The following is a 12,657-nucleotide window of genomic DNA, read 5'->3' on the forward strand; positions in this document are numbered from 1 at the left end:
TTGACCCCCATCACTCATCACAAAAATCACCTCTGAAGTCTGTAGCTCACTTTCCTTCCATCTCACAAGATGATTGGTGTCTAGTGGCTCCCAACAGACAGGATATGTTTTGTCCTCTGTCTCAACACAAACATTGAAGAGATTGGAAAGACAGCACTGGGATTAATTTAAGTAACCACTGAAACCTGAAGCCCAACAATTATCCAAGCAGAAAAACTTAAAAGACTAATGCGCTGTCATACAGATAAATCTGCTTTCCCTCTTTAAGATCAAATATGTCACTGAAAGAAACTAGCTATTGACAGAGAAAAGCAGAACAATGATAGATGTAGTGATTCTGACACTAAAACATTTTACAGTCATACTGCGCTTGAAAGGTAGCCAAGAAGCAAGTCCCTACAGACCTTCCAAAGCTATTTGGCACTGGCTTCACTGAGGATCTCTAGCTGTACCTCTAACAAAGACAAACTAACAATCAGAAAATACCTTGGAAACAAAAGCAAAGGACTTGAACTAATAAGAAATCTATAAACTAAAGGCTAGAAGCTACTGCCATAAATGAAAAATGACAAGATGATAGCCACTAATTCCTGTCCAAGGAAAGAAACCAGAATGATTACAGGTCAAGTTGCCTACTTTTCATGACTTCATCTTTATTGTCAAAGTATTAATTAAAATTTCCTCTTCACACTTTTATTGAAGAAGTATTACTTATGACTTTCTCTTCGTACTTTTCCTGAAGGCACCTACAGACCCTGGATGAACTCTTCTGTTGTTTATTTTTCAGAGTATTGTACACATCAAAAATAAAAATGTGAAGAATACTAGTCCTGATTTTGCAAGCTTAACTATCAAAGGGCTCCCAGCTGAGATGCAGATGACCCACTCTGGGATTAACCACATGGATTAACTCCTCAGGTGACTCTCTTAACAGCAGTTAGGCAAATACAAGAACATACAACATGCCTATATTTAAAAACATGAGCCTTCCCACCAAAGTCAGACTTCATTTGCTATGTGCACATGTGGGCATCTGCATCTTGTTGAATCAAGACCACTCAAGGTAATGGGAAACCTCTGTTTGTACAGCACTTAAAACATAATATACACCCTCACACACGTATCTATATGAAGGAATGCAAAATTTCTCTGAGAAACGCTGCAAAGCTTCACAGCCCCACGAGTCCTACGCTCTTCCTTCCTCACCTCACAGGCACCTCCCAAACGTCTGAAAGATGGAGATGATACCACGTAGCTAGACCTCCTAAGAAAATGCATTAAGTACTATTTAAGTCTCCACTTTCGATAAAAGCAGAGTAGACCTGACACCTATCAGACTTGCTTCCCTACCACATGAAACACTGCATCCAAGATTGTCTGTTCATACTCCTAAAAGCCTGGCCGGCCTCCCTTCTCTTTCGGTCTCCCACTCCTTCCAGATGTTCATATTCATAAAGGAGGCTTCTCTACAAGGGTGACGTCTGGTCTGAAGATGCCTGTTTGAAAAATATACTTGTTTCTAGAGCATCTAGGATTGCAGGGACTGAAAGTTATTATTTTCCTGCTCCCTATTTATCCACTGTGTACCCCTTCATGACTACTCGGCCCTGCAGCTTCTCACAAAACTAAGGATTTCCTCTTTAATTGCACAGGATTTTTCAGTCACTAACACCAAGAAAGTATGACTTTTTAACCAAAAGGATAATTGTGACAAATCATCAATGATGGCAGGAAAGCTCAGTGTCCTCAGAGCTTTTTTCAGCCCCACTTCAGAAACAGTGGGTGAACGTGCCCTTTTTAATTCTCTTCTCTCAAATTAAACTAGGGAGAAAATTCACACCCTTTTAATTTTTTTTTTAATAACCTCTCCTGCTAATAGTGTCTAGTATGTTAGACACTGGTTTTGCTTTAAAATAAACCTTAAATTCCTGTTTTTCAACTGGTTAAACCATCTTGTGAACATGGGGCTAATTAGGACATCCCTAATTAGCCTAAGTCAGCCCAGGCAGGTTGCTGACTTCCCACAGCCAGACCAGGGCCACACACAACACAACACCAGGCACCTGAAAACCTCCATTCAGGCTCATCCGACTGACCACAATCTGCTCCTTCTTAAAACAGCCGTATAAACACCAAGTATGTGACAGTCCATCAGGAGGTCCTTCCTCTACTCTCCCTCCCGGTGCTGTGGACATTTCACCGTCTCTTTGGGCTCTCAAGACTGCCCACGTTAGCCTGGACCGTCCCGCTTGACAAGCCCCATTTGCAAGGCCTCACCGGGAGGATCCCACTAGCAGGCTAATCTTCTGCATGGGTGCTGACCTACTTCCAGCTTCAGAAGCTAGAGCATCTCGATAGCACCCTCGGATTAAGCAAGGTGTATGGGTCTCCCTGAGCGGAGATGGTGGAGACAAAGGAGGCCCTTCAGGGAAGCCCAAAGAAAACACTCAGCTTGCTCTTAATGCCAGCTATTGTTATTTCATCTGTCAATGAAAAGGGAACTTGTCTGGGCACTAACACTGCAATACACACAAGCAGGAGAGCAAACATTTGACACCGGTCTGCCGGAGCAGGAGGCAAGGGCAGAGTCCACTCCCACACGGGCCGAGGAGCGGCTGGAAGGCTCGAGGGCAGGGAGCACTACTGGCAGCCAGATAACACACCAAGAATCCTTTGACTAAAACACACCCCCCAAAAGAAAAAGGAAAAAAACAAAACAAAACAAAAAAACACCAAACCTCATCCTCAAAACAGAAAAACCCCACCAAACATATAGAAGTTCACTGCAGCATCACATGGAGCTGACAGGACTTTAGTTACCTCTCTGTAGAATTTGAACACAATAAATTAGCAGGCAGTGATAAATTCCATTTATGCTGGGTTGATGTCTTTGGGAGGGGACATTGGTAATGAGCTGTATGCATTGCTATTGGCACAGATGCAGGGCTCTATAAGCTCATGGACCCAAGGATACCGCTACAACAAGGTAAGTAGACACGATATATTTATTAGGCTATTAAGTCTTCCGCACAATAATCTGGAGAAAGGCTGATGCATCCAGAAACCTATCTATTTCTTCTATACTCTTTGCATATAGAAAGATATCCATGGACATTATTACCAAAGTAGAAAATACAACTACAGTCTGAAAGAGTGAACATTAATTTGTCTTTCTTCTTAAGCTAAAAGTTTCACTAGACTTGGTATAGGCTTTTTTAAAGGACAAAAAAAATTCCCATTTAAAAAAAATAAATACTAATTTTATAGCCCCACAATAATACCTAAGACTTTGCTGCCAAATCTCAAACACACTGGCAACACCCAGCTTCTTCTAGTGCTAATAATACATTGCAAGTTTTACAGCTTCAGTGTTAAACATGGTCTTTGCAGTCTCGCTCCTTCTCGAGAGCCTCTGAACACCCAGTGAGAGCACACGTTACTGCACATGCAACTTCGAAGCAGCAGATAAGCAGGAGTTACTGGAGTGGCAGTTACTGGTGAGGATGGACACAGTGATACACTGCCTCGCTACCAACGCAGGGACCGAGCCACTGCTCAGCCGCAGTCCAGCCCCAGGTCTTTCCCTCCCAAAACACATATTTCTTCCCCTTCTGCTGGCTCCAGAAGGAGGACTCAGCCTCCCCTGCAGCCAGCCTAGTCCTGCTGGCCACTGCATTTTAGGCTACGTTATTGGGAAAGCCACTGGGACTTGTCACCTTCCAAGAGCCCCTCTCTGCCCCTTTGGTGAGATTCCCCGTACTGGGGCCAGCAATGGGCCCTTCGGTGTCTTTGCTCTCCTCCAAAGGCAAGCACGAGCCAGCAAATGTGCCTTCTGAAGCACTAACAGCTAGCAAAAACTGCTTTAAAACTAAAACTTCATGAAGGTACCCCAACCATGCTCTCTAGATAGAAACATTTTTCACTGTCACAGTGTATAGATTTTATAAAGAACTAAGTTTGGAGCAATTTCCTAGAGTTTAAGTGACTTGGTTTGCCTTTCTAAAAGAGCAATCTTTGATACACCTGCATATCCCTTTGTTAATCTGATAGTGGAATTCAAGGTTAAGCTAAAAGGCTGCTGTATTTTACTCAGACTTCCACTGTTTTGGTGTCCCACCTCATCCCCTGACGGAAGAACAATGAAGTCTCATACTGCATAAATTAGAAGTACATCCAGCTCCAGAAAACACACTACAGAAGTCATTATACTGTGCACATTTAAGTACACAGTATAGTAACTTTCTTTCACAAGAAAACCAAAAATAGGCTTAAAAGTGCCGATGGCAATATTACACCGTTGCTTTTCTGCTACAGAAAAAAAGGCAACTAGAAGAACCACTGTTCAGATTCCCTGGGGAGTTATCGACCTTTGAATGTGTGCTCTATTGCTATTGTGGCTCAGAACAGGAGCCCAATTAAAAAAGGAGCCGTGAAGACCTGCTCAAATGTCAACAGGAGAGCACTTTGTTTCATCAAAATATACATGTTTGTACATTCTTAACATTCAGATATTTCTTGTCACAGGTCTCAGGTGAAATCCCAGGTCATAAACTGAGGGATCATGTACACTGGACAGAAGAAAGAATGTCTACATATTAGGTGAAGGGATTTTAATCCAAGAAGAATGGAATATCCTTAAAAACCTTTCCAGATCTGGCCCACCCGGGGAGCAGTTTCAATATTGGAAACTGGAGACTGCAATAACATTCCCAGCAGTCAACATCATTAGAAAATCATCAAAACATTTATGCTTTTGTATTTAAAAAAAAAGAATTAAAGTTTGGAAAGAACTTGAATTCTCAGAACTCTCTTAAATTTCTGCTACTGCAGAAAATGATTATTAAGAAGGTCCTCCTATCCTCACGTTTCACAGTCAGAGTTTCTGCAGGGGAAACCACCATCTGGTTGCAGCTTATATTTTCTCCAAACACTTCAGCCTTTCCTTAACTACCAAGAAAAGAGGAGCCTGGCCATCATGTGTTTGCTGAAGCCAAGGGAAGGTGTGATGTTGCTCAGAAGGCAGCTTTGTATGCCAAATTTCTTGGAGGACACTGGGTTGCATCTTTTCTGGTACTCTCTCTAAATGGATGGCTCAAATGCAGACAAGAATGTGGTAAAGCTTTGGCATGTCCTGCCTGGGGGACAAGCTGTAATTCTGCTGGCCAGCAGAAAGGAGGACAAGGTTCACCATCCAGATGAATGGCCCAAGGCAACAGCACCAGAAGAGCTGGGAGAGAGCGCCGACTTCATTCCCATTCCCTTTACAAAGGAGCCGCATCAAAAACCTGCCACTCAAGCCCAGGGACAGCAATGTTTTCATACACGGCTGACCCTTCCTACAGCATGTCTGCACTATATGCACATTTCTCCAGGGATCAAAACAAACACATTTCAAGCTAAATTTTAAACTGTGGCAACACGCGTAGGTCTGAACATAGTCCACTAAAATCATTAGAATTTGGTAAATAAAACACTAGGCAACATGCCTCTAACTAGCAAATTACAAAGCCGGGAACGCATTACTGAGTTTTTGTGCCGCAAAACGGTGAAGCAGAGCAGGCGAGATGGGGGTGCCTGTGGCTGGCAGCCCCGTGGCCACCCCTTGCCATGGTCCCCAGGCACCCCATCCACCTCAGCTTTTGTAAAACCAAAAGTGACTACGTACAAAACAAGAGCAGGACAGACGGAAAGGTGATTTAGTGAGTGGCCTGCCAGCATGTGATGCTGGCAGCCCGGGAGCCCACTTTAAGCACTGGGAATAACAACTGACAAGGGCTTCTTTCATCGCGCACCCACGCCGCCGCTCCCTGGCAAAGACAAGGGCCCTTCGAGGAGGGAAATGAGGATCGTTTAATTAAAGACTGGACCTCATGCACAGACAAAGGGATGGAGAGAGCTGTGGCCCGGGTGCCACTTCCGTGCTTCGGCAGAGCTCCATGGCCAAGGGCTGCTCTCGGCCACCGCTGTTCCCTTACAGCATCGCTTCCTTACACAGAGCATACGCTTAGCTTGCAAGGCTGGATGACTTATCTGCCACCGGGAAGGACTCTTTACTATACAATGGCACTCTTTGTGGGGGGGAAGGAGGTGGAGAGACTGTACTAGCTGGCCATTAACCTTATAAATCCTTCCCTTGAGTTGCACAATACCATGTGTCAGTGTATTCGACTGTGCTTCATGAGAAGCTGCGTGGAATGAAAAAAAGAAAAAGAAATGAAATTAAATAAGGCATCTCTTTCCTTCCTGTGTGCTTTTTATTTTCACAATACATTTTAGATAACCTGCATTAGTCTTGCAGACTATCCACAGCTTTCTTTAAAGATCAAAAAGCATTTCTGACTTCAAGATTTCACTGCCAAAACATAAGCACAAACCACACACTGAGAGATCAGGCACATTATATGCAGTCCACACTCATTTAGCTCTTCCCTCTCCCTCACAAGTCTCTAAAAGCTGCTTTTACAAAGTACATTAAAGGCCCAACCCAACACTTCCGAGCAGCAAAGTTCTTTACTCAAACTTGGGAGTAAACTCAAGCACCTCAGCCAGGCCATCAGCTTAAGTTTACCTTCTTTCTTTTTTTCAGGCTGCAATAACCACCTCAAAAACATAAAAAGTGCTTAGTGGATCTCTAACCAGCTCTAAGTTAGGGTGGAAGAGAAGGAGAAAAAAAATTGTAGTTTAAATCCCCTGAAGTTCCCATGGTAATACCACGAGGCATACAAAAGGTGTACATGAGTGTGTGGTAAACTCCTCCTCAGAGGTTTTATTACTATGAAACCTAACACTTCCTCACTGAAAAGAAATTTTCATTATATAAAGGAGATAATTGGAAAGAAAAAAGACAATTCACTTTTTATGACAGGCTATAGATGAATAACATTCAATGTCCAACAGTCTACACTGCACCATAACCATCCACTAATGATTGGAAAACTTACTGTGAAAATTACTGAACCTAAACTGGTGGGGTGTTAATTTAATTTTTGGTGGCAAGAGAGAACACTGTAGGGAGAAAAAAGAAAGGGAACACTTAGCTCCAGCTCCCAGTGCAGCAAAAAAGTTTCCCTCCCCTATGCCTGGCTGAGCAGGAACAATGGACAACAGCCTGGCCTCACCGACTTCACTGAATTATAACTCCTGCTAGTTAGTTTAATTATTGCACATACATTTCTTGAAAACTCCATTTGAAACATCAGCTTCTAATTGGAGAAATTGCTGTGGGCATGACCAAAGGGTTATTATAAAGTTTGGTCCCTTCTTTTCAAGCAATCGTTACAAAAGGGCACGGCCCTTCCACGAAGCGTATGAAAACCTCTCAAAGATGCCCATTGTCCGAGACACAGAAATCAAGTGCAAGAGATACAGAAGGAAGTCTCAGCTGAGAACACAAAAGGCGATGAAGACCCATAAATGAGGCGGAGCATCCTGCTACACCAGCAGCACCTTGCACATAAGAGCTGAAAGGGGAAAAAAAATATTCAGCTTCCAGGATGACAAATATTAGTGGGTGCAAATGGAAGGTGTGTCAAAGACAGAAATCTTATTAAAATAATAAGACTCATTAAAGACTTAAGTTGCGAAAGCCTTGCAAAGTTACAAGAAAGCTTCAAATCACTCTTACCAAAGACAATGAATTTCGTCACGGGACCTATAGGTTTGCATAAGGTTTCCTTGACCCTCTAAATCAGCAAATTTAGGTTTGAGGGTTTTGTTTATACAAAGTCTGCTTATGTTCCCCAAAGCTTCCCCTTCAGCCAACTTAAAAACCTAGATACACCCACCAATTTCCTAATACCCGAGTAACTCTGATCACTGCAGAAACTGATGCTGAGCAAGCTTTTATGGCATAATCATTTAGTTTAAAACTTATTTCTCTGGCAGTTTTCTTAAAGTCACACATGAAACACTTCATTCCCTGTATCCTCAAACCCTAAGCTGAGGTGCTAAAGTACTCTCTGATGTGCTTCATATTCCTGCCCTATTTCACAATAGGGTCTAATTTTACAATTCAAGAGTTGAATCTTCAGACACTGGAACCTCATGTGGATTTTAATCCATTTACTTTCTGGCTCAGATACACCTGCACCAAACACACTAGGACTGTCCAGTCCCTGTTAATTACAGATTACAGTCATGAAATTCTCATTATCAAGAAAGGGCGACTTAAACGTGGAAAGACAACTCAGTGATGAGTCTCCTCCTGGTTTACATTTTACAATCCCAGCAGGAGAAAACATGCTGCGCATAGTAGAGGTTTAGTATTCCCTCCTCCTTACCAGCTACTTTCTCCTCCAGTTGTTACCTCGGTTTAGTATTCCCTCCTCCTTACCAGCTACTTTCTCCTCCAGTTGTTATCTCCGTGGCCATCACAACCCATTACTCATCAGACCAGCCAAGGCTCTGGACCACAATGAACGAGAAACGTCAGCAACACCAGCAAAGGTTTCAAAGTCAGGCTGCAGTCAGAATTTCTGGGTCGCGTTAGCACTTAACAATGAAGGTGAAGGGAAGCGTTGTCCAAGGCTTTCCGGTACCTGTGTATGCAGGTCGTGCAGCTGAGAAGAGGAGGCATTTCTGTCCAGCGTCCCCTGCCAGGCAGCAGTGGGAGGTCAGGATGCTCTCCCCACACCGCTTTGGGGCAGGCAGCTTGTCCTCCAGCTACCCCATCCCAGCCGGGCTCCAGGGGCAGGTGGGGCAGAAAGCCACCCCACCTTTCTGCAAGCAGCCAGACAGGCAAGAGAACAGGCATGAACTGACCCCAAGGCCTGCTACAGCATTGCCCGGCTACCCTCATGGCTCTGGGTTGCAGAGAAGTACCCGCCAGGTCATCCCCATGCACCCCCTCACTGCTACACCCAGACATGGCAGCCCCCTATTCCCACCATAGCATGGGGGCTACCAGCTGGGCCAGAGCAGCAGCAAACACCAGCTTCACCTTCATCAAAAATACCATGCCACTTTTTCCCCTTGACCCTATCAGTTATTTATTAACAGTAGTAAAATATTACTGTTCCACACCTCCCAACAAGCAGGTTTTCCTCTCAGCCTGAGATACCCACCACTTTTTTTTAGAAGCTGAAAAGCATGGGGACTTTTTCTTTCTGTCTGTAGGTGTACTGTTCGCTACTTTAATGCTACCAAGTGGAGAATAAAGTGTGAGAGAGCTCCTAAATAAGTCACAGCCATTTACACATTAGGCACCTAATTATGTTGAAAATACAATTACACACATTTAAGCAGATGCTCATGCCCACAGGCCAGGCCCGTTACTTTGACAATTCCTAAATTACCTAACCTTAGAGTAAGTGCAAGTTGAATCTACTTAGATACAAGACCTGAATTATCAGTCTGGGTGTGGAAAAAAGGCAGTGAAAAAAAATAAAAATCAATCAGTTGCTCCCACCTCATGTAGCGCAGCTAAGGGCACTGTTCAACAGGCAAGACTCCAGCAGCCCCCTGCTCTTCTTTCATAGCCTTTAATCAAATACTGAGAGGCATTTACTATTTTTAAAGTCAAATGAAAACTTTTGGCTCCAGTCTTTTGTAAATTCACAGCGAAGATAACCCCCCAAGGAATGCATATTATTTACACACCGGTGAGCTTACTTATTAACGCGAACTTCCAGCAAAAGTTGTGTTTCCGTATTTTAAAACGGGCCACAAAGACCTGTTTACATTCCTTGTCTGGCTTTAGTAACATCAAGGTCAGAGCACACCCTTTCATAGCCCTCCTGTGCAGCGGGCTGAGGAATGTCACCTGATGGGTAGGGTCCAGGGACACCCCAAAAATCAAACACTGACCCTTATACTCCATCAGGCAATGGCACCCATTCAAGAGTTCTTCATCCTTGGTCCAGCGGGAGCCAAAAAGCCCACAAAAGCTACACTGAGCAGCTAGCACTAACCACTGCCCATATCTCTACGCTTACCACCACACTTCATTGCAAAAGTAAAGGCATAAGGATTTAACAGCCTTTGGTGGAAAGTAGCACATGGAGGTTTTCTCCCCTTGTTTGCTGGCCATGAACAGCAAGTCCATCCAAACCTCTGCCACAATGCAAGTCCACTACCGAACTTTTTACCCTTCTCTAAATATTGGTGGAATGCAGAAAACTTCTCTATCACCAGAATAGGATTTACCACCTGTTCTCCAACACTGTTTTGTCATCAGTCGTTCAGAGGAAATTTCACTATAACGAGGAAAAAAAGGTCCATCGGCTCATTTTTAAGAGGGCAGCTTGTCCTCAGCTTCCCTCTCAGCATGGAAGAAATTGTAATATTCAGGTAAGTCTGATGAAGAAACAGTGAGTGACAGAGAAGTGTCTGAGAGACAAGACTGCCGATGGACAGCAGTGATCAGACTCTGCATTGCCTATTCCGGAAGGACAGCAACAGCTAAAACCACTCAAAACCGAGATTAAAAAAGGAAACTGAGAAACACCACATATTCACACTCCATTCTTTGCAGGAACCTTACTCAGCTAAATTTTTTAAAAGAAATGCACAGGACCATCCATTTTTAAGGATCTGAAACTCCCAGTGCAGAGAGAGCATCTCTAACTCCATGACCTGCCCCAGGTGCCCGCTGCATAAGACACAGATGATAGAAGTTGTACATAAGGAACAGACAGTTTGCCTCACTATCACCACTGCAGTGGCCGTGGGACGCAATGAGACCTTCACAGCAATAAAACAAATCCTCACAATTTGTCTTCTGTCCACATAGAAGGTGCATGTTTCACTCTGTGAAGGTTGCAAATTACCTTAAATCCTAAGGAAAACTTCAGTTCTGTTGTTCTTCACAACGCCCCAATATATACACCAATAGCCACAGCTTTTTTTATTGGAGGGAGGTTTTTTGTGTGTATGTCAAAATAAGTGCTGCAAACATTTTTGCTTCCCACACTAGGATTTTTTGTTTCCTGAAGAAAATTCAGGAAGAGATGTGCTCCTTCCTAGGCCGCACTGCACATAGGTGGGACTCCCTTGGGGGATCACACGGTAACTTGAATCTTCAGCCCACCGCGGCATGACAGACTTGCCATTTACTGCTCCGAAAGTCACCTGCCTTGCACTGCAAAAAAACATACATTCCTCATCTCCTACTACTACTTCTTGCCATGGAAGACACCTTCACAGCAATCCTGTGACACAAGTTTGAGCTACCAAGTAGATCCAAACATAAACCGAAATATTGGTTTAGCAAGCCTAGAAATGCTAAGATGAACTTTTTAAATTCACAATGCTAGAAATTAGTATTTTTAATGAACTGATTATAACTCTAATTAAAAGCTTGCACTATCTGTAAACGTTAGCAGTTACTCCTAGACTGTGCAAAGGCCTCGTCGCTCAGGACGGTGCGGGGTCCCCCTGCAGTGAAGCGCCCGAGACAAGCGTGCCCCAGGAGCCGGCGCACAGAAGGCCGGCCGGCATTTCACCCTGCGAGGGGCATGTCCCAGAACTTACAATCATGGTTTTAACCTCGCCCGCTGAAGGACACGGGGGAACTCACCTCTCCAACCCACCCTACCGCTGTCGCCTGCAGCTCTTCTGGCAAACCCCGATGACTTGCAGCGCATCCTCGTAACGCCGCCGGTCCTGCCCTGGCTCACCCCTTTCGCGCCCACCCCAGTTTTGGGGGCGCAAATCCCGCGGCGGGGAGGGGCCCCCCTTTCCACCCCCCAGTCCCCGGCACCGGCGGCGGGCGCTCCGGGGGCAGCTCCGCGGGGCCGCCGCCGCGCTCGCCCCGTCGCCGCGCCCCCCGCCCAGGGCGGAGAGCCCCCCGCGGAGCCCCGCCGCCCCCTCGGCACCTACCCAGGCACTTGATGTGGAAGCCGCTGGGGGGCTTGAGGGAGCGGCGCGCCCAGCCCTGCCGCAGCACCTCCAGGTGCTCCTCCTTGCCCTGCACCAGCAGCACCTGCTCGTCGATCCAGCCCAGGAAGAAGGTCTCGGCCACCGCCGCCGTGGCCCGCCGGTCCCAGAAGTGCTGCATGTTCTCCCGCTTGAAGTCCGCGAAGATCTCGTAGCCGATGCGGTGGCGGCCCAGCTCCGCCGCCGGCCCCGCACCGCCGCCCCCACCGCCGCCGCCGCCCCCCGGCCGCCCCCCGGCCGCGGCGCCCAGGACGATGGCCAGGGAGTGCGGAGCGATCTGCAGGCACCGCTCCGCCCTGCGCGGCATGGCCGCTCACCGCCCGCCGCCGGGCACGGGCACGGACACGGACACGGACACGGACACGGACACGGACACGGACATGCCTTCCCGCGGCCGCGCTGCCTTCCGCGGCCGGCTGTCCGCGCTCCGCACCGCTCCGCCCCGACACGGTAGGGCCCGGGCCGCTCCGCCCCCGGCACACCCCCGGCACGGCACGGCACGGCGCGGTCCGGCGCAGCGGGCGAGGCGGCGACGTTATCCCGCGGGTACCGGTCCCGCAGCGGGCAGCGGCAGCCGCCTCCCGGCCGGGAAGCCCCCACCCCACCGCACCCCGCCGCCCGCCGCCCTGTCCTAGTGCGGGAACGGGAGCACCATCCCCAAAAACGAAACGAGCCCGTTGCCTGTCCTGGCTGGCAGTGTAGGCTTCCCGGCACCCTCCAGTTTCGGGAGACCTCACCCTTGCCTTCCCCGTGTGAAACACAGGGGCATCCCCCCAGTCCCTT

The 12,657-nt window shown here is 46.7% G+C and overlaps 1 protein-coding gene across 1 annotated transcript in view; it reads right to left on the reverse strand.

Annotated features, from left to right (window-relative positions):
• The window catches only part of STOX2 (storkhead box 2), a 152,834-nt gene extending 140,653 nt beyond the window's left edge, over positions 1–12,181 (reverse strand). The window contains exon 1 of the mRNA XM_068403725.1: positions 11,818–12,181. Within this exon, the coding sequence (XP_068259826.1) occupies positions 11,818–12,181 (364 nt within the window). The remainder of the gene's footprint in view (positions 1–11,817) is intronic.
• Between the last annotated feature and the right edge of the window lie 476 nt (positions 12,182–12,657).

Source organism: Nyctibius grandis, chromosome 6, assembly GCF_013368605.1.
Source record: "Nyctibius grandis isolate bNycGra1 chromosome 6, bNycGra1.pri, whole genome shotgun sequence".
Taxonomy (NCBI): domain Eukaryota; kingdom Metazoa; phylum Chordata; class Aves; order Nyctibiiformes; family Nyctibiidae; genus Nyctibius; species Nyctibius grandis.